The 23,989-nt window shown below is 33.7% G+C and overlaps 1 protein-coding gene across 10 annotated transcripts in view; it reads left to right on the top strand.

Annotated features, from left to right (window-relative positions):
• nuf (rab11 family-interacting protein nuf) overlaps positions 1-23,989 on the top strand; it is a 401,721-nt gene that overhangs the window by 237,111 nt on the left and 140,621 nt on the right. The window contains exon 1 of one of the 10 annotated variants that reach the window (XM_068363355.1): positions 1,714-1,756. The exons of 8 other annotated variants lie outside the window; for them this stretch is intronic. In XM_068363355.1, the coding sequence (XP_068219456.1) occupies positions 1,721-1,756 (36 nt within the window). In that variant the 5' untranslated portion in view covers positions 1,714-1,720. Of the gene's footprint in view, positions 1-1,713; positions 1,757-19,356; positions 19,378-23,989 lie in introns of those variants that run through there. One more of the 10 variants, XM_068363356.1, reaches the window with a different exon arrangement.

Below are 23,989 nucleotides of genomic sequence, written 5' to 3'. Positions count from 1 at the left end.
AGAATTATACTCTTACTTTTTTAATGAGGCGCAGTCACACTTGTCTCGCAGTGGTGCCCTTTTAGCTTTGAAAAGTTTCCTACTAGCTGATTAGTTAAAATGATTTTGTGTAACCAATCAGTTAGTAGGGAACTTTTCCGAGCTAAAAGGGCACCCCTGTGAGTCGGTGCAAATGCGACTCATTAAAAAATTTTTATAGTTGGTTTTATTCATCCTGCAATTGTTGAATATTTTTATTATTCTGATGTAGGTCTCTGAAGAAGCGAAACAGTTTAGGAACAATTATTTCCCCACATTTTTTCTCATTTATTAAAAGGGAAAATATAAGGAGTATTCATGAGCATCGAGGACGATGCCTTTCATTTAAACGTCCTATATAATAATAATAATAATAATAATAATAATAATAATAATGATAATAATAATAATAGTAATCATTACTTCAGCAAAAGCCATATACAGAATTACAATAGGGGTACAGTAATCTTACATTTTTGACATCAGCAAAAAAAAAAGATGAGATTTGCAATAATATCAGTGATATAATTGTAAACAGATGATTTGTGATTCAGATTGTAATCATCTTTCATAATAAATTTTGTAAACGTTTATTTATGTTGCTTCCCGCCTTAGCTCCTCCATTCGTTATAGGTAATTAGATAGACAGTTGAACTTGTAGTATTTAAACTGTAAATGCAGATGTCTATCTTGATTAAAACAGATTGTTTGATTGATTGATTATGCTAGATAACTCGTAATCAATCAATCAATCAATCTATCTATCTATCTGTTTCAGTCAAGATAGACAATTGAATTTACAGTATTTCAGTTTCAATCAGCATTCGCTTTTATAGTCCAGCCTCACAGAAAATAAAACAAAACACCGAAGGAATTTGGGATTATTACAGATACCTGAACCATCGCCTTAATTTGCATAACAGCGGCACAATTCTCCGGTCGCCACAGCTGCAAATATAACCTTCAGAACACTGGCCTAATTAGTCGGGAAATTATTTTCGGTAAAGGAATTAAGCTAATTCTACCTTGAATTGACATTTTTATTGTGTCTCACATCATTGCAGTCATATTAAAGCTGATGTAATGTTTCGCCATTTTTTTCTATTTTGCTTTAAATACTTTTTTTTTTTCATGAAGGGCATAAATTAAGCACATTTTCATTGTGTTATTTGATGCAGTTCATTATTTTCAGAAACTCATAGTTCTGTAACCTTATTGGTTGGGCATATTCTTTTCGTTTCATTCATATATATATATATATATATATATATATATATATATATATGTTGTGTGTGTGTGTGTGTATATATAAATGTATGTATATATATGTATTTATATATAAATACATATATATACATACATTTATATATACACATATATACATATATATATATTATATATATATATATATATACATACATATATATATATATATATATATATATATATGTGTATATATAAATGTATGTATATATATGTATTTATATATAAATACATAAATAAAATATATATATATATTTTATATGAGAGAGAGAGAGAGAGAGAGAGAGAGAGAGAGAGAGAGAGAGAGAGAGAGAGAGAGAGAGAGAGAGAGAGAGAGAGAATGTGTGATTTTATATAAGATTAAACAATGTAACAAATATGTATGCTTATGATTTTCAATTATTAATATTTAACACTTTATTTTGCAGGTGAGTTGTGAATGAATACCAAGTCCCGTGTCAACTACAACTTCAAGGTATTGCACAACTAGATTTGCTTTTTGTAGTACTAGTCTTTTATTACTCCAACCTCGGGCCATATAAAAATTTACTTTATGGGCAAGTATGAAATTGCTCGTTATATTATGCTTGCGAGCTCTTTGAGCGAGTGTTATTGACGTAACGACTCATGCTTTAAAGTATAAAGGATCGTGGGTGAAGAGACGTTTTTGCTTTAAGAGATCATAGAGGAAGGTATGGGTATTTTACAGAGCATTTTGATATAGAATAGTAGTGCAAGTAAAAAAGAAAGCGTCAGGAATGTCATTGCTGCAATAAGTTATGGTAGTAAAATATATCTTGGCGGTTGTAAAATATATCTTGACATAGCTCATGTGATAATTCGTAATCTTCCTGATGATAAGCTGAGTGAAGATGATAACCTTCGTTGCGTGATATCTTCTATGTCTCTCTCTCTCTCTCTGTCTGTCTGTCTGTATGTGGTTTATTTGACCACGACTCTTCGTTCATCATCGTAGTGGTTCCACCCAGTTTTAGTTCATTTGTATGTCTGTTCGTCAAATTGATAATGCTCATGCACTTTCAGTTTGTGCACAAGGCTTTATCAGACAACTAATAATTATGCTAATAATGATAATGATAAATTTCCCCCTGCGGATCTCGAAATATTGCACCGTAAGTAGTTTTAACGACAGATCCATTTATAATTGCTAACGTTGGCCCTTTTGAACAAATTGCTACAGTCTCGATAATGAAGTCTTTAGAATTATTTTTAAGACTGTCGAAGTTGAACTAATCCCGATGTTTATCATGATTTTTTTTTTTGAATGGCGATAAATCTTGGCGTCTGGTTTGATTCATTGTGATTCAATGTTCGGTTTGATTTCACAGAATTCTAGTTGATGGGTAATTTTCCTTGTTTCATTACATGACGTAGAAGCCACGAACTCGCTATGAAAATGTCTCTTGAGGAGTCCATAGAATGGAGTTCTTATCTCTCCTTAGTAATCTATGAATTAGTTGATTTGTCACTTTATGACATGATCCCGAAAACGGGATTCATTAAGACATCCCTTCATGAAGTTACTGAAGTTTAATGATTTAGGTATCCACGCCTATCTCGGTCAATTAACTTTGAAAAAAAAAATAGTTTAATCTTCGGTAAGCACTTATTCTCATTATCTGATTCTCTAAAGATATTGCATTGCAAACCGGGAAATTTATTGGGGGATGTCACGTCAGTCAATTAACGTCACTATTTAGTATCAACGCTGAAAAAAGTCCCTTGACTAAACAAAACTAACTGTATTTTTATTAAACGGTGATGGATTGAACATTTATTCGTTTCACACTCCGTTAATATTATATTCCCTCAATGAGAGAAAATTTGTTAGGAATAGAATAAGTGATAAAAAATGCTATGATCAAATAAGAGAATACAGAGGATCGTAAGATAGTCGTATTATTCATCTGTCAAGGAAAAGTAATAAATGGAGGATCCTTTCTTTTACGAACTCTCCTTTATCTTTCTATTCATAGGAGTGTGATGTGGATATGGGCCTGAGTCGCAGGTCTTATCTTGAGCCAGATAGATTTGTTTTTTGTTGTTGAATTCGGCGTTTTTTTTTCTTTTTGTTTTTAGGGGAAACCAGATTTATTTTGAATGAACACATAAGGCTCTATTTTTTTATTACATCCTTCTTTTTCTATTTTACATATGCTAGTTTACACACACAAACACACCCCTAGTAAAAACTTCCGGATAAACATGAAGGCCGTGTACCCTTTTTGGCTAAAACCTCTCTCTTGTCGAGGGGTATAACAAAAAAAAAAAGAATTTTTTTTTTGTGTATATGTAGGCTATATACAAATGAAATATGCATATAAGTATATATATGCTTAATATAATATATGTAGTATTTATGCACACACTTACATTATATATGTACAATGTATACAATTTGTGCGTGTATTGCTCACAATGATCTTAAAAGGTTGATCCTGTTGGTCTCTAAATGAAAGTCTGGTCAATATAATTGATAGGCGTATTCGATCTCATGTGTTAAAATATGGAATGGTTGACAGCAACGGGTTTAGGGATAATTGCAGACGTGCTTATTGGGAGAAACTGGAGGCTTATCATTTTCGGAAAAGTGATATATTAGTTTTCAGTTTGAATAGTTATACCCAGCTCAGGGCTGTTGCCGAGATAGTTTATGCTTCAGCTGAAAAAGAATACAATTTGACCATAAAATAAACACTTTCTCGTACATCTCGGCAACATAAATGGTGAGCTTCGTTTGTTTGCACTCTGGTATAGTTAACAGTTCCTCCTTTGGTTAAACCAGATGGCTCTGTCACTCAATGTCTTCAGGAAAGGCAACCCTTTTGGCAGATGTGTTTTGATAGTAAACATAGCAATGAATGACTGTCTTCCTCACTCCCGTTTTTCTGAAGCAAAACTAAGAATAATTTAGCTTTTTTTGTCCCTTGAAATTAAAACCTTATCCCTCTGGACTTGTAGTCCTAAATCTGGATGATGCTACTCTGCATTAATCGCCTGAATTTAGGCTTGTGGTTCTTGAATTTCCTAATAGAAATCAAGGTAAAATTAGTGTCGACAAATTATGGGAGATAAAGATAAACTCTTTAACAAAACAATTATGATTGCAAGTAGCTCGAAGGACTGTCTTCTAAACATCCAGATATTTTCATTGATAATATCTCTAACTGTATACGTTCATTTGAATTTCAAGGTGATTCTTGATTGAAAATTTACATTTGAGGAACGTATTAGGTATTTTTATTCTTGAATTACACAAAAATAACTTGTTGGGTATTTATCTTTTTAAGACATTTGGTGAGCAATCTATCCAGAGGTGGTTGTGGCCTGATTGGTAACGTGCCTGACTGGTGATCGCCAGACGGGGGTTCGAGTACCGCTCAGACTTGTTAGTTCCATTAGTGTCTGCAACCTTACCATCCTTGTGAGCTAAGGATGGGGGTTTGAGGGAGCCTACAGTTCTATCTTCTGAGTCATCAGCAGCCATTGTCTGGCCCTCCCTGGTCCCAGCTTGGGTGGAAAAAGGGGCTTGGGCCGCTGATCATATGATATATGGTCAGTCCTCTAGGGCATTGTCCTGCTTCTTAGGGCAGTGTCACTTTCCCTTACCTCTGCCAGTCATGGACGGCCTTTAAACCTTTAAGCTTTCAAATGTTTTAATTCTTTCATTCTACCATATTTTGAATATTGTTCTCCTGTGTGGTCGTCTTTGTGCTGATTTACATCTTAATTTGTTGGTAAAGAAACGTTTATGAAATTCCTTATTCCTCTTCTGGACATTAATCTCTGGGAACTGTCATTTAGTTAGTTCTTTGTACATGTTGCATAAGATTTTCCATATTCGAACTATACTTTTTATTCAGATCTTCCCAGACTGTACCACCCAATACGTAGTACTTTGTATGCAGTTAATTCCGGCAATATTGCTTGTCCATCATAAGGTTCAATACTATAAAGTATTCTAGAGGTTTAATTCCAGCTGTGACCACATTGAATCGATGTGACTTAAGAAGTTTCAAACTTGTGCTTGTAATTGTTTTTGTTAAACAGGGTTAGTCACAAGTCCCAATTGATAGTTTGTATTTGACATTTGTATTTAACTTTTGATACTTCTCTATTTTGTTTACATATTGGGCTACTTTCCCTGTTAGAACCCACAGGCTAATAGCATTCTGTTTTCAAAAGGGGGTGGGGGTTGTGATGTAGCTTGACTGGTGTTAATAATAATGGTGATATATATATATATATATATATATATATATATATATATATATATATATATATATATATATATAAGTGTGTGTGTGTGTTTGTATTTAAAAGTAATATATTATATATATTTATGTGATATATTAATACATAGTGTAATATACATTTATATACATAATTGTGTATGTATGTTTTATGTGAGAGAGAGAGAGAGAGAGAGAGAGAGAGAGAGAGAGAGAGAGAGAGAGGAGAGGAGAGAGAGAGAGGAGAGAGAGAAAGAGAGAGAGAGAGATAGAGAGAGAGAGAGAGAGCATTTTGCTAATGTTCTATCTTCATTCTGATTGTTTATACATACCGCCCTTGATCCATGCAAGAATTGCATAATAATTGCATTGCCACGGATGTTCCCAATTACAAGCAAATGTTGCCAGATGTTAGAGTAAAACTGTTTTTTCTTGTAAATCAGAAACCGCCTACTATATCGTATTGAAAAAACTAGCTCCATAAAAGGAGTATAAATAACTGTAAAGGTTCACGGAGATCGAAAAAAGAGCCAGGTACAATTGGGTCGAGCCGAGCTTTCGTAATCGGGATCCTGGTGAAAGGCATGTGGGGATAAAAGCGTGACTGAGTGGGTAAGGAAGAGGTCCCCAATACGTGATTGGGGAGGGTGGGTGCGGTGGGGGGGCAGAGGAGGGGAATCCCCGAATGCTGATCGTACCTTTGTTGCAAGAACAGGAAAAACTGGACGCCCCCTCCTAAACAAGTTCAGGATCGTACCTCCTCCCCCTCTTCCTTCACCCCTTGTCTCCGTCTGATTTTTATGAAGTGTTTTCTTTTTTTATTTTTAGTTATATGAGCCACTGTGCAGATATATTTAGCTCCTGGTCCCTTCTTGTCTTCAAGTTAATCCCTATCCATTCTTCACAATTGCAATCCAACAAAACCACAGATGGTATGAACATTTTTTTTTCCTAGTACTGTACATGTAACATGATCCTTTGCTCAACGAGATTCGGTAATACAATTAAATTGGTATAAATTGCAGCAGCTTCACTGCATTACATCATAAGTATTGCTATTGTTTTGGATAGTACTTTCTTCTTCCTCTAATTGTTATTATTACCTTAGTTAAAGATTATGTGCAAATTCATGACATTTAAAATTACCAATTTATCGTCAAGAGTACTTTTAGATTATTTAATGCGGACTCGTGTGTTCTTATATGTATGATAGAGAGAGAGAGAGAGAGGAGAGAGAGAGAGAGAGAGAGAGAGAGAGAGAGAGAGAGAGAGAGAGAGAGAGAGAGAGAGAGAGAGAGAGAAACACTTAACTGTTCCCACAATCTAATATGCACCCCAATATGCTCAATTTCCCCTGTAATATAGGTGGTTGCGTTATGGTTCATGGTGATTTATATGGAGTAATACCCAATGAATTGTAATACAGTACCGGAGAAGTGACAGTTTGGGCATAGATCACTTGAACGACGGAATGGTCGTGTTAGGGTCGAAGGGGACCCATGTTTACACGCTTGCTCCGAATAGTAGGAGGTTGTTGCTACAAGGGCCAGCCAAATCTAAAATCATTTGAGATGTATCTGTAAGAAGACAAATTGGCTTAGTCTCGAGATTATCTCATTTCAGCGAGTTTTGGCTTGATTTTTTTTTAACCTTAGATGTCGAGATGCCAGAAGACTTTAAATCAATCAATCAGTCTTAATTTCTTTAAATATTATAAATGGAAAACCATGACGATACAAGGCTGTATCGTTCTTTAAATATTATAAATGGAAAACCATGACGATACAAGGCTGTATCGTTATGGTCTGAGGAACATAACTCTTCTCTTGAGAAGGCGATGACCCTCACAGGGTCTTTTTGCTTGGCTGATCTTTGACGACCCTACATTCTCTCTCTCTCTCTCTCTCTCCTCTCTCTCCTCTCTCTCTCTCTCTCTCTCTCTAAAAGTCTATGAATAGTATATCACCACCTTCGTTGATAAGGTGTTTTGTGATATTTACAGTGATTTTTATGATACGTGTACCTTCCATGTTGAATAAATTTGAGATTAATAAAAAGAATAGGATAAAATAATCTTCATTTCAATGCTACTCAAATTTACAGAGATGTATTAGAATATTGATAAAATATTGAATGGTAAAAAGTCTACTCAAAATAAGGCACAAAGTTATATAAAAATGAGAGAGAGAGAGAGAGAGAGAGAGAGAGAGAGAGAGAGAGAGAGAGAGAGAGAGAGAGAGAGAGAGAGAGAGAGAGAGAATTTTGAAAGGATAGCTTGTAATAACAGGATATTGTAGGAAAACAAAAAACGCTTCCAAATGTCAATTTTCAGTGTTCTTAAATATGATCTGCTTATACTACAATATTTTAAATCGCCACAATAAACAGTGAAATTTTAAAAGACACCAACGTTATTGAAAAACGAGTGATATCGGTGGGAATTGAGAGCAAAATTATTACCTGAGCGATGAGGTAATCGTAAACCCACGCCGTGTCATACCCACCCATTCAGGCGGGTAATATTCCCACAGGGTTCTTCTCAGCGCCAAACCACACATTCTCCCTCCATACTCTCCCCTTCCCCCCCGGGTATTATCCAATATTTTTCCTCCTTTCTCTCTCTTCTTACCTCCCTTCTTATTTCCCTCTTTTATTATAGATTCTTCTGGCGTGTCTTATTTTTCCCTCCTTTCTCTCTCTCTTCTTACCTCCCCTTCTTATTTTCCCTGTTGGGGCCCCTGGGCTTATAGCATCCTGCTTTTCCAACTGGAGTTGTAGCTTAGCATTTAATGATAATAATGATAATAATAATAATAATAATAATAATAATAATAGTAGTAGTAATAATATCATAGGATTCTCCGGGCGTCATCCTATGTTTTTCCATTCCTCTTTCCTCTCTCTCTCTCTCTCTCTCTCTCTCTCTCTCTCTCTCTCTCTCTCTTTTTATCTCCCCTTATTTTCCTCTTCCATCATAGGAGTCTCCGGGAATCATCCTATGTTTTCCCAATTTCTCTCTTTCTTACCTCCCCTCCAATTTCCCCCTTCCATCACATGATTCTCCAGGCATCATCCTACGTTTTCACCTTCTGCTCTCTCTCTCTCTCTCTCTCTCTCTCTCTCTCTCTCTCTCTCTCTCTCTCTCTCTCTCTCTCTCTCTCTACCCCCTCGAATCCTTTCTCCACCCATCACAGGATCCCTACCGTTAGAGGGAGTCTCCGGATATCAGATTTCCCTCACCTGGTGGCAGGACAAGAGAACCACCTACTCTACCAACAGCCGAACGAACATTCCCAACTTCCTTCCTCCTCTCTTCCCACGCAGAGTTCTGTAAATGATTGGTATGATTGGGGGGTTCCATTGTGGTTTTGGGGTAATGTTCTCGGGTGATTAGTTCCTGTCAAGTGATGCCTTTTTTTTTGTTTCTTGAGGCATCTGTTCAAGTTTATTATATTGCTTTATTCCTAGTATTCAGAGGATGAAAGATTTTTGTTATTTAGCTTATTACGTATTCATATTTTGGACTCGTTCGAATTGAGTATATAGTCATTTTTTTTATGTATCAGTTTAATTCCAGAATGTGGAGTTGCACTACATTTAACATTGCAATTGATAAGTTCAGACTTAAAATGTCAAGGTTATATTTTAGGAATGGTAAGGTTATTTCGGTATCGTAAGATTGCGTGTTCTTAATAATTTACTATAAAACCTCTTTTTATAGCTAGACAAATGTGGTTATCATTTATGTGAAATAGATATCCAAATAAGAAACTATAAAAACAACCGAATGTGAAAATAGGTATTGAGAAGTAATCGGACAAGTACTGACTTTATGTAGTGGTAGTAGACATTTTATTAGAATTGCTGGAGTGAACTTGATTCTTAGTTTTGTTAAAATCTTGGTTTTGCCCCATTTCATTCCAATAAAAAAAATCCAATTAATTTATAATAGGGAGAAATTGCTAAGCATACAAAAATATTCATAATTATTATAGAATAAATAAAAAATACCTCCAAGAGCCAACTCTGATTTTCAGAGCAAAGTTACAAACGTAAATTGCTTATAAAAGTCAGAAGTTACTCGGAATGAGGGCTCTTTTCGTTGATATGAATAAAAATGTCTTTTCCTCTGTGTTTTCACCGAGTCTCTCGACGTAGATTGCAAGTTCTCTTATCATAATTGATGTTTAAATGGCTCCCTTTGAAGAAAGTGATGAGGCTGGCAGTGATAGCGTGGCGTTGAAAACGCGCTCTTTTTTTAGGAAGAAGAACTCCCACTCATATAAGAGAAGTTACTTAGTGTGTAGCCTGTGTCGTATTCTTGAGAGAATGGCGAAGAACGTCGCTTAAATTGTCGTCGGTTGCATCGAGGGAAAAAGCGGAAAAGATGAAAAGTGTTCAGTGTAGATTGATATTCACACCCAGATTAAACCCTTCCCACTCTTACCCCTGTCTTCCCCCCAGGGTATGACTATTCCCTCTCCCCCAGGGTATGACTATTCCCTCTCCCCCAGGGTATGACTATTCCCTCTCCCCCAGGGTATGACTATTCCCTCTCTCCTCTACTGAGGGACGGGGAGAGACCAATTAGTTATACGTTTGACAATGCAGCTCAGCGTTACAGTATATATATATACAGTATATATATATATATATATATATATATATATATATATATATATATATATATATATATATATATATATATATATATATATATATATATAAAACCAGACACTTGCTACATTCCTTCTTTATTATGTTAAATATATTCCTTTTTCATATTTTTCGTAGTCAGTACTAGACAGGATGTGACGAAGATGATCGCATAGTGTTCTATCTTGGCCACGCTCAAATGCACTCACCAGAGATAAATCATATATCAAACGCCCCACATCACACATACAAGCAATAATTGAATACTGGTATTTAATGCTGCTGGTAACCTTGCATAGATGCCTTCTACTATAAGACCTCCTCGCGTTTAATAACTACTGTATATCTACAGCCTTCGACCGTTGTCAAAGCCAAGAGCATTGTTTTTAACGTCGTTGCATCCGGTTAGTCGTTGGAAGTTTCTCCTTATCTTGTAAACAGTGACATCCTGCTTTAGTAGAAATCCCAGGGCCGTGTTTGTGTTAATCTAACTTTAGGTTTAGTTTGCTATGTTAATGTTAGTATAAAGTTTTTGTTGGTATGGGCTGTTGTGATAAACATGCTTTCAGTTATGTGGCATATTATTATTATTATTATTATTATTATTATTATTATTATTATTAGCTAAACTACAACCCTTGTTGGAAAAGCAAGATGCTAGAAGCCCAAGGGCTCCAATACGGAAAGTAGTCCAGTGAGGTAAGGAAATAAAGAAATAAATAAACGATATAAGAAGTAATGAAAAATTAAAATGAAATATTTTAAAAACATTTACAACATTAAAACAGATATTTGATATATAAACCATAAAGGACTTATGTAAGCCTGTTCAACATAATATCATTTGCTGCGAGTTTGAACTTTTGAATTTCTACTGATTCAACTACCTTATTAGGAAGATTATTCCACAACTTGGTCACAGCTGGAATAAAACTTCTAGAATATTGTGTAGTATTGAGCCTCATGATGGAGAAGGCCTGACTATTAGAATTAACTGCATACCTAGTATTACGAACAGTATGGAACTTTGGGAAAATCTGAATGTAAAGGATGGTCAGAAAGTGTACTGTTATATATATGCTTGTCATTTGTCTATTCACTTATGAAATGTGCCTGTCAAAAAGAAGAATGTTGTCGACACAAGATTATTTTGCTTTGAAACGTTAATAATATTAATAACTCATACTTTCAAAAAGAAATTACATAGGGTATTTACAAAAGATTACATTTCTGATATAGTTGTATATGTGTCGATAGCTACTGTATATATACTGATAAACTTATATGGAGACACATGTAAAACTTATTTTTTTTTAATACTACTTGAATGCGCAACGTCTGTATGTAAAAGTTATGGACGTCTGTAATTGAAATGTAAAAAGAAAAAGTTTTGACATATGCAATGATCCAAGATCTATAGATCTTTCAAATCTTCGTCGGAAGTTTGAAGTGTGGGATAAAATGCCACTTCCGCTGTAGGCAGAGGGTGGGAAAGAATAATTGGTAAGGGGGAAAGGGGGTAGATAGTAGGAGAAAGGTGGAAGGGAGAAAAGAGAAAAGCAGATAGGAATATTCAAGTAGTTTTAACAAGCCGCCACCAACCGAGAGTAGAAAGGTAGGAAATATCTATTATCTAACAGCTGCTATATAAGATGAAACGGTTAAGATTTACATATGTCGAAGGGCATTAAAATATCATGTCGGTTGGCAAGGGATCTCACTTGTTCTTCATTCGAATTTATATTGCCTTTTTAAAACTAAAACTAAGTTGCAGCAAATGTTTTTATGTTGAATAGGCTGACATAAGTCTTTTTATAGTTATATATGAATTATCTGTTTTAATGTTGTTAATGTTTTTCAAAATATTTTATTTTAATTTTTCATTACTTCTTATATTGTCTATTTATTTCCTTGCTTCCTTTCCTCACTGGGCTATTTTTCCTTGTGGGAACCTTTGTGCTTATAGCATCTTGATTTTCCAACTAGGTTTGTGGCTAATAATAATGATAATGATAACAATAATAATAATAATGATGATGAAGATGACAATTTGCATTCGTTACTGATTTAAAAAATTTCTTACATGAGAAGCGATTGCATCTGTGCGTTTCCATTTGGAAGTTAATTCATAGGTTACAGTTGATTAAAATATGCGATGTATATAAAACTGAAATGTGGTAGAATATGTGGTTTTCCTTTGAAGTTGTTTTTTTTACTAATTCATGATTTTTGTTTTATATTTAGAATTTTTGTCACGTATTTTTTTCCCATTTTTGTAAGCATTAAATCCGAAGTAAAGAATCAACAAATTGAGACATGTTAGGTTATTTTTTATTATCAAAATTATCAATATTACTTATGTTATTTAATTTCATCACCATTTTTATTTGTATGTTTGCTGCTATTATTATTATTATTATTATTATTATTATTATTGTTATTATTATTATTATATTATTATTGTTATTATTATTATTATAATTATTATTATTATTATTATTATTATTATTATTATTATTATCAGTAGTAGTATTTTTATTATCTTTTTTATAATTTCAAGGGTTACGTTTTTGTATTAATGAATTAGTAACAACCTGGTTGCGTTATTATAATTTATGACCTCATTTATTGAGCCAGTTAAAGCTTGTTCATAATACTTACTGTATATCTTACCGCCGTAATTGGATTATAATCAAGTACTAACCAAGGTCTTGCCACATAGTCCAAGATGGCATTGGTGGTCAAATCTCCTACCGCTGGTTATTCTACAAGGCTACGAGAGAGGGAGAGAGAGAGAGAGAGAGAGAGAGAGAGAGAGAGAGAGAGAGAGAGAGAGAGAGAGAGAGAGACTTACGTAAATAACAATAGATAGTTTTGGTATTCTATTAGATATGATTTAGGTAATCTGCCTGCAAGAGAAACTCGTAATTTATGGAGAAATTCTTTGGTTTAGGATTATTACTAGTGTATGCGACCTGTCAAAAATGGCTGCTAAATATTTATATAGATATACGCACATGCACCCCCTTCTCACCAGGGTAAGACTACTCCTCTCCCCCTATTTTGGAAGAGTAGTGTGTGTGTATATATTATATATATATATATATATATATATATATATATATATATATATATATATATATATACACACATACACACAGCCCGACATTTGCTCTTTGTTATATGTGGGAGACTATTGTTATAGAGTAATGGTATCTCGTTTCTACCAAGATTTCATATAGATTAAAAATAAAGAATTAAATTTCTCATCTTATGACCCTTTAGCAAAAGAAACCCATGATATTTAACGTATTTTATAGTTTATATTACAATGGAGGGATGTATGAATAGAACTCCACACACGGAAACACTGATCATTATCCACCCTTCCCTTCCGTGTATGGAAAGACCTTTTGTGATAATACATTGCATAAATGACGGTTGATTTGCCAACGACAAGATGAATAGAGCATTGCAGATCCCATATTGATATTAGGATGGCTCTTGATAGCCTGAAATTGTTGTCAAGTTAACTTTGCTTTGAAGCGTTCAAGGGAAAATTATTAAAGAAAAATAAAAATTTTGGAAAAAAAATAATGAATAATAGAAAACGGTGATAAAAAGCTGCTTACACCATTTATTCGAAAGGAAGAATTTAAACTTATTTATATTGTATTATCACATTAGTGAACAGATACACTGTTAAAGATTTGCTTTAAAAAAAATGGTAAATGCCTGGTAACATTTATTCCAGGATTTTTACAGTTTTAAAATCGGATATATTGACGTAAAGGAGTGATATTACGGTCACCAAACCGTAAAATATAAGAACAAAATATGGTAAAATTACGGTCGCCTGTGTTTTACTGAAATACGGCCAAGAACAGTATATTTTTACGGAGAATATCCGATTAGAATTACGATTTTTTTTCCAACAGTGTAGGAAAATTAATGTTTTTGATCATCGTATAATTGTATCTCATATACAAAGTTAAGTTCTGGATGGCTTCGTAAATGTATCTTTCTGTAAACAATGAAGAGCGTATAGTCTTTATTTATGAAGGATGTATGCATGCATTTATGCATGTAATGTGTGTATGTATGAGTATGCGTGTGTGTGTTGTGTTTGTTTATGCATATAATTAATAATCACAGTATTTATTTTCTTACCATTTTTACCGAGTTTTCAAAATAGTGTACTTCATTACCTATATATATATATATATATATATATATATATATATATATATATATATATATATATATATATATATATATATATATATATATATATATATATTTATATATATTTATATATATATATATATATGTGTGTATGTATATATATATATTATATGTATATATATATATATATATATATATATATATATATATATATATATAATTCAGTCATGTTTAAAAATTTCATAAGGGAAGTCCTCTTCATATTGTCTCAATACGTATAAATGTTATATTGGTTATTATTATTACAGTCCAGGACCATGTTCAAATTACATTTTATAAACTAATGTAGTTTACACAAGCGTGAATTAAATGGTAACTGCAAACAGATACGATAAAAATTTCACGTACTAATATACATAAACTATATTTTTCTCCGTCCGCACCCTTGCGAATATTAGGAACCACATTCCTGTCACGCTTTATACCCCCGTCTTCACGTATTTACATATCTTCTCATATTTACATACACCGAGCATAAACCATTCTGGCTGCGTTCGTTTCGCAACAGAAGATATTCCATTGTCGTTGACTGTGACAAATTGTCCTTGAGGCCCTTTGCCCCACACATCTATCGCCTAATAATGTCGAATTGTGGTTTGTAAGCAGACGGCCCACCGTGCCCTGTTGAATCCGGCGATCCGATTATTGGAACGAGCGATCCAAAGATCGTGCTCCAATTTTGGAGCCATGAAGGTCTCATCATCTTGCTCACGTACTCACACATGGCTAGCTCTTGAGTCTCGCGTGCCGTTGGGTGAACGACAATGAGATGTGTCTTATTTTTTTACCTCTTAAGGCGTTAGTAGGCTATGATGTTAAGAGCCCTGGGGGAACGACCACATGTGTTGGCAATGGCGGTGTTTGAGAACAGGTTTTTCTACGCTCGGAGCGTGGCGTGTTACTTACGAGTTGGAGGATTGATGGCCTTGATATGCAGCAAAGGCAGGTCTTTGGAAAGACTTTAACCAGGAAACAGTCTCTATATTGTTTTGGTGTCATACGTTTTGAGATTTCTACATGATTATCAGGAAAGTTGTATACTGGTAGTGTAATGGAGAAGAAAATTGATTCCTTTTGTGAGGTAACGAGCTGTCATGTAGTCATGGTACTGTAATATTTGAGTTTGCCTCTACATAAATAAAGGAACGTACGTTGAGAACAACATTCAATGAGGTACAGTAACAGTCTATTGTACTCTCAAAACCTTGATCAACACTGCTTGACAGCTCGAGGCGCTGAAGGCTCTGGTCCGTTACAGTGACCCCACTTTGGCAGTGTTGCATGGTGTTGGAAGCCTGGTGGGTCAGGGTGGAGTCAGGGTGGGGGATGAGCGTCGGAGAAACTTGGGAAAGCTTGGATGAGCAAAAAGAGAAGAGAAAGATGAGTATGGATGCTCTGCATACAAGTTCTAGGCGACTTCTAGGAGACTCGTCCTTGGGTCATCTGTGTAGCTTCCAATTAGGGTTGTAGCTTAGCAAGTAACAATGATAATAATAATAGTAGTATTGTGGCATTCCCTTGATTTAGTGCTGTGGTTCTCAATATTGGAGGTCCGGAATCCAACTAGTTCGATTCCAGGGTACTGACAAAGAAAAATGAAAGCTTATGATTGTGACAAATATTTAAACCTGGTGGTGGTAATTATCATATTGCATTTTAATATTCTAGATCTCAAATTCAGAACTTCAGTTTTCGATGTCCGATGGAACCAGGTACGGATGTTAAGTTTTTTACAAGTCAAGAGGTACTTCAAGAAATAAAAAATGGGGTTCATTCGACAACTAATCTTTCTTTCCTAGTGGCATACTCCTGAAGTTGTATGTATGTCCTATATCTTTTGTTCCTAACAAATGTCAATGAAACGGGCTTTCTGATATTATGTACTGTAAGTCGGTCCTAATAAGAAAAAAATTATAAAAGAAAACATTTCTCCCTGATATTATCTACCTGAAGGGATGTGTACCAAACAAAATTCTGGAGCTATTAAGCTGTATGGAGAATGTAGAATGATATTACAAAATTCAAAGCAATCGCCAAACCCTGATCTTTAGAGCTGAAATGTTCAAGTGACAATGATTATTTATATTGAAGTATGAACCAAGCTTTCTTAGAGGATTTGTTTTTTAAAGAAACTATGATTATTTATATTGAAATACGAACTAAGCTTTCTTAAGGGCTTTGTTTTTTAAAGGTAGCACAGGTAGCCTTTTGTTCACAAGAATAAAGTGAGCACAGACCTATCCCTCTTTGAAGTAGTTCACCTCACAGGTTTCGTGGTTTCATAACAGCCCTTTGTTCCCTTTGAGAGTTTGTCCTTAGGGATCAGTTAGCAACTTACAGGGATTCAATTATTCGTCCTCCCTCCACCTTCCTCAATACAGGCCTTTCTTTACAAAAAAACTGGTTGCCATTACGTAACCAGGGATCGCTAATCAAGAGGCGACCGGATTATTGCATGATGATCGCGTTTGGTTATCTGCAGTGACCAGGGTTTAAACTTGAGCATGTGGCCACTACCTTAGATGATGTTGCTTTTTACCTTAGATTACCTTAAAACTTTTCTAATTTCCTTAAATTTGAAACTGGTAAAACCGGAATTAGCTTACAAAATCTTAAGAATTACCTGAAAACCATGCAATTTATCTCAAACTATAAAGTTTAAACCCTGGTCGTAACTGCGGAACGATTCAGCCTGATGTTTGTGTTGCGTGTTTTGGTTAGACGTCAGCTGCTTTTCAATTTTTTATGCCGATTAATTTATCAATTGATTTTTGTAAACTTACATGACAACAAACCTTAGTTGTAAAAAGGTATTGATTTTGTAAACTCGCAAGATAGAAAACCATGTTTGATATAAGAAATATAAAAAGGGGGGATTATATTAGTAAAGTCACATCCATATTTTTAATATCTTTAATTAATTGTCCTGTGAAAAAACCGGCCTATCAACTTTGTATGCTTTCAATTCACGGGAATGAGTTGCCCATTCATGGCTAGTCCAATATTCGCAGTTGCCTCCATTACCTGATGAATTTCATGCGTATATTCTCAGAGATTAATCATTTCATTATGCCGTACCTGAATAGAGTAGATTCTTTGTCACTCTTGATAGCAAAAAGACGGGAGACTCTCTCTCTCTCTCTCTCTCTCTCTCTCTCTCTCTCTCTCTCTCTCTCTCTCTCTCTCTCTCTCTCTCTCTCTTGATAATTGTATTATTATTATTATTATTATTATTATTATTATTATTATTATTATTATTATTATTACTAGCCAAGCTTACAACTTTTGTTGGAAAAGCAAGATGCTAAAAGCCCCAGGGCTCCAAAAGGGAAAAATAGCCTAGTGAGGAAAGGAAATAAGGAAATAGATAAATGATGAGAATAAATTAACAACAAATCATTCTAAAAACGTCAAAACAGATATGTTATATATAAACTATAAAAAGACTTATGTCAGCCTGTTCAACATAAAATCATTTACTGCAACTTTGAACTTTTGAAGTTCTATTGATTCAACTACCCGATTAGGAAGATCATTCCACAACTTGGTCACAGCTGGAATAAAACTTCTAGAATACTGTGTAGTGTTGAGCCTCATGATGGAGAAGGCCTGACTATTAGAATTAACTGCCTACCTAGTATTACGAACAGGATGGAATTGTCCAGGAAGATCTGAATGCAAAGGATGGTCAGAATTATGAAAAATCTTATGCAACATGCATAATGAACTAATTGGTCGAAGGTGCCAAAAGATTTCTTCTCGGTCTTTTAAAAATTGTACGGTATTTCTTCATCACTCTTTCAGCATGTCTTGTTTTCTTGTAAACTTCCGTTATAATTTCATTAATTTACTGGGTAAATGGAGAAACAAATACGTCAGATATTTGCGTGTTTACCTTGTTACCAGGTAACATAATTACAATAACAATTAATTAACATTCTGAATATTTTTACTCAGTAGGTGTTTGATGAAAACATGTCTGGTAGAGATTTCTTTTGAACTAGAATTTTATCACTAATAAGTTTCGAGAAAGTTACAAAGATTGTAGTCGGGAATTTTCCTATAACGCAACGTGTAAGAACTCTACAGACGGTGTTTGTAAATTATATGAATTATTTTTTATCGTTAAAAGTTCCATTTACCTCTTGCGTGTCCCCTCACATACATGCATACACTATATATATATATATGTGTATATATATATATATATATATATATATATATATATATATATGTGTGTGTGTGTGTGTGTGTGTATGGGTATGTGTATAACATATGTAAACAATTAATTAACTTGTACATAATTGTACATACATACACAGTGCACACATATTTGTTTGCACGTGTGTGTAGAAATGTCTCTATACATATTCATTCATCAGTTTTAAGGAGTGGTTATAGATAGCCACTCCCGAAGATACAGACCTTCCAAGCATGTAAGGTTCAACCTTATTATAAATGAGCCTTCAGTATAATTTTTTTTTTCTCTCTCTCTCTCTCTCTCTCTCTCTCTCTCTCTCTCTCTCTCTCTCTCTCTCTCTCTCTCTCTTGTAATCATGTGAATGCTTATGCTTAAAAGATCAAGGTTTTCGATATTTTTGTTTCAATTTAAATGGGCTTTGGTTTTACGAAATTGTTTATATATTGCGTGAAACTTTTAATAAGCGATTTGCACTTGCCATTGCTATCGTGTTCTTATGTGGTATGCTAATTTCAACACTCGTCTGGACACATGCACTGGTTCTTCCGCTCGTGAAGTCGTCAACTGCCCACCACTATCTTTTCTCGGTTTGTTATCATCCTGTCGAGGTCCCTCAGTTATTCGCGTTAGTTGGGTTTTATTTTAGAAGTGGAAGTATATTGCTTTTCATCTCTGTAGTAATTCTGTGGATTGCCAATTCTCGGTTATTTTTTTTAGTAAAGTGCAGAGTTTTATTTAAAGGTAAGTGTTACCTGGATTTGTTGGATGTAATGTTTTGATGTGTATCTAATGGGTGTGCATAGTAAAAATTTACTAGAGTATTTTTACTCCTAACACATATTTTGAAGTCATAAATTGTTTGATTGACATACTTTTAGCGTGTAAAAGTAAAAAAAAAAACTATCAGTGAATCATTTGCGCGAATCATATGACACCATAGAACGAGAGACAGTGAAATAGTTGTGATCAGTTATGAATCAATAGGTGGTTCAAAACTTGTGACTGAACAATAATTTTTTTTTCCATGTATCCCTCACATTCAAACACACGCATACATGTATTAATACAGTATACATTTTTTTTTTTTTGTGTGGATATTACTTCATCGTTCTTGACTGCTATCACGAGTTTTGCAACAGCTCATGTATTTATTTATTTCCTTATTTCCTTTCCTCACTGAGCTATTTTTCCCTGTTGGAGCCCCTGGGCTTATAGCATCTTGCTTTTCCAACTAGGGTTGTAGCTTGGATAGTAATAATAATAATAATATTTAAAGATTTTGATAAAGCAGTAGCGATACCAATCTATATCAAGATGCAAGTAATTGATCTTAGAGTGACCAAAAGGAATAAACTTTTTTTTAAGTCATTTGTTGCTTTGCCAGCATCGACTAGTCATCCGTTTACATTTATTTACTGTAACTTCGATCAAATGTTTATGCTTGAAAGAGAAATGGGGATTGTAATATCTCTCTCTCTCTCTCTCTCTCTCTCTCTCTCTCTCTCTCTCTCTCTCTCTCTCTCTCTCTCTCTCTCTCTCAGACATAGATGCATTTTCCATGTCTTATTCTTTTCCACATAATGCCTAATTTAGTAGCTGAGATATGGCATTGAGGCAGCAGCCAAGGCGAAAACCTGAGTTTCTTGTCAGTGACAATTATATTTCCCCCTTATAACAAAGCCATCTACTTATATTCAATTATACCCTTGATTAATGTGTACTTCGGTCTTAAGAAGAAAGTTCTTTTACTTCCGATTTCTAACTTTTTTTTTTTTCATTCCATTTTTTCTAATTTTATTCGATTCAAGGCTGAACCATAAAAAGTAGAACCCTTCAAAGTTCTCAAAAAATGTTTAAATTTATGCTGATTGAAATTTACATATAGCACGAAGAAAGTTGGAAAAAAGTTGCGGTATTACATTACTGTTGCAAATTGACAGTGACACTGGAGACCATGTTTGTTGTGGTGCGATACGTCGAAAAGTAATTGCGCTATTTTTAAAGCAATGAATATACCGCAGTCACGCAATGTATTGTATTTGAATCTTCAGAAATTTTTGGGTAATGAATGTGATTTCTTCAAGACTTTAAGAATTTGTAAATTGAACACGTTCCGCTTTCTAGCATTAACGATGGAGCAAGGATGACTGAAGGTAATTATGAAAAATTTATTATGATTCCACTTTCGTTTTATACTATACTAGTGTACGCGACCTGTCAAATATGACCACTAAATATTTAGATAGATATGCACACACACCCATACGCAACCCTCTCTCACCTGAGTAGGACTACTCTCCCCCTTACCCGAGGACCGGGGAGAGGCTAGCTTGACCGGAAAGATTATATATATATATATATATATATATATATATATATATATATATGTATATATATATATATTTACAGAGAGAGAGAGAGAGAGAGAGAGAGAGAGAGAGAGAGAGAGAGAGAGAGAGAGAGACTTGCTCTTTCTTACATAGATCTAATTTATTGTTACTATTCTCAATATATTTTATTTTGATTGTTTATTATTTCTCTCATGGTTTATTTATATACTTGTTTCCTTTCCTTTCCTATGCTATTTTCCTTGTTGGAGCCCTTGGGCTTATAGTATCTTGCTTTTCGAACTAGGGTTGTAATTTAGCTAGTAATAATAATAGTAGTAATGATAATAGAGGAGATGAAAATATAGTTGATATGATGAAATAAGTATTAGAAAATATAGTTTTACAAAAGTAACTTGGATTACATGCTCTTATTATCACTGCAGTTTCTCATTTAATTCTTGTTGTCACGGAGACTTACTTCAGACAGATTTCCTATTGTCCAGAAGCCATTGACTGCGGGTTTCGTGATGCTGTGAGGGAAAGGCACTTTTGAGAAATGCTCTTTTGAAAGGTTACGTGAGATAAAAGCTGTTAAATGGGAACAACGTAAAAAAACTATTACGAAATTATTATATGGCTTAGTGAAAGTATATGTATATGTATAATTTAAAAAGGTTTCTTTGATAATCTCTTCTTTTACCAATGGCTTTGGATACATATCCCTTTCCCAATTTAATTAAACTACTATAAGGAATTGACATAATTAATGTAAAGTTTCTCTCTCTCTCTCTCTCTCTCTCTCTCTCTCTCTCTCTCTCTCTCTCTCACGTCTATATATATATATATATATATATATATATATATATATATATATATATATATATATATATATATATATATATATATATATATATATATATATATATAGGGTGTGTGTTAGAGTGTGTGTGTGTGTGTGTGTGTGTCCTCGTTACCAATCCGTTCAAAAGTAATTTGAGTAGGAAAAAATGGATTTTTGGTGTAAATCGCTTAGAAATGTAAGCCAAAAAGGGACATTAAATTAGTAAGCCTTAGATCATTATACAGTAATTAATTTTGCTATGTAGTCTTGAAAAGCTGTCGAGATATGAATGTCTGTTATAGCAAGGCCCTCTTTTCGGGGCTCTTTTCACGACTGATTTTAGATTATAGTTGTAGAATTTAAGCCTTAAGAAGAATATTTTTGTAGAAAGTATGAACTTTTATATTATATTATATTATATATATATATATATATATATATATATATATATATATATATATATATATATATATATATATATCGTTTAAGAAGTACCTCGTTATCCAGGAAGAGCAAGATTGGATTGTAGATATGAACTACTGGTTCAATATGTTTAGTGTGTTCTACGTGCTACTGGTGAGCCCTAGGTGTGTAAAACCAGAAAGGCTGTGTTAAGTGAATCTAATTATCATATTAAATGTAGGATACTTGGATTTTATTCTGTTTTGCTTACGAATTTGGTAATACGTCATTATAGTCTTTGGTTATAGACTTGCAGAATAAATATTTCTCGAAGAAGAAACATCTGAGAATGATAATTAATTTTCTTATTTACAAGATTTCAGTCGTGAAAATTCACATGCTAATCAGTGTACTTATATAATGTATCGTAAAGAGGAATCTAATTGCATTAGAATTTTTATTTTGGAATGATAACATTGAAGAGAATCTCTATATCATGGGTAAGATGGATATACAACTGAGATTTGGTTTTAGTATTATGACACTTTATTATGATTTCTCTTGATATAGAAACACGTATTATGATTTCTCTTGATATACACACACGTATTGGGATTTATCTTGATATAAAAACACGTATTATGATTTCTCTTGATATAGAAAAAAAAGTCTTATGATTTCCCTTGAAATACAAACACGTATTATGATTTCTCTTGATATACACACATGTATTAGGATTTCTCTTGATATAAGAACACGTATTATGATTTCTCTTGATATAAAAAACACGTATTATGATTTATCTTGATATAGAAAAAAAAGTGTTATGATTTCTCTTGATATACAAACACGTATTATTATTTCTCTCGATATAGAAATACACATTATGATTTCTCTTGACATAGAAACACGTATTATCATTTCTCTTGATATAGAAACACGTATTATGATTTCTCTCGTTATAGAAATACACATTATGGTTTCTCTTGACATGGAAACACGTATTATGATTTCTATTGATATAGAAATCCGTATTATGATTTCTCTCGATATAGAAATACACATGATTTCTCTTGGCATAGAAACACCTACTATGATTTCTCTTGATATAGAAACACCTACTATGATTTCTCTCGATATAGAAATACACAGGATTTCTCTTGGCATAGAAACACGTATTATGATTTCTCTTGATATAGAAACACCTACTATGATTTCTCTTGATATAGAAACAACGTGTTATGATTTCTCTTGACATTAAAACACGTATTACGATATAGAAACACTGTCATATCTATCTTTGCTTTCTGTCAGGGTCGTTGATTTGAAAGCAAAAGGAAAGTTCAGATTTTTTCCCAAGAAAATGAAAGTTCATCAAATATGAAATTCAAAAAAATGCTTCCTAAAGATAATTGTTTTCTGGAAAACAATTGGTCGAGTTTCATTGTATTTTTTCTCAGGTGTTTCGTAATGAATGAGCTCAGTCCTGAGAATGACAGGAAAGGTTATGTGAGAATAAATAAGATCTCCGAAGCGGCAGCAATTTAAGAAAAAAAAAAATTATGGCATATTTTTATCGACAAATTGCTGCAAGTACTAGAAATTGTTGTCTGTAGTTTTTGCTTCTGAGTTATCACAAATTAAGCAAAGGAATAAATTATGAATGTGGGAAGAAATATCGCTATTCGGAGATCTTTTCTAGCTTGTTTTAAGAATTTATTTCCATTTTTTAAGTTATGGACATTTTGAATAATGTTATTTTTCATTCATGTCTCTGGCA

The sequence above is a fragment of the Palaemon carinicauda genome, chromosome 40 (genome assembly GCF_036898095.1).
Source record: "Palaemon carinicauda isolate YSFRI2023 chromosome 40, ASM3689809v2, whole genome shotgun sequence".
NCBI lineage: Eukaryota > Metazoa > Arthropoda > Malacostraca > Decapoda > Palaemonidae > Palaemon > Palaemon carinicauda.
Note: the sequence above shows the minus strand (reverse complement) of the source record. Positions and strands in the feature narration are given on the sequence as shown.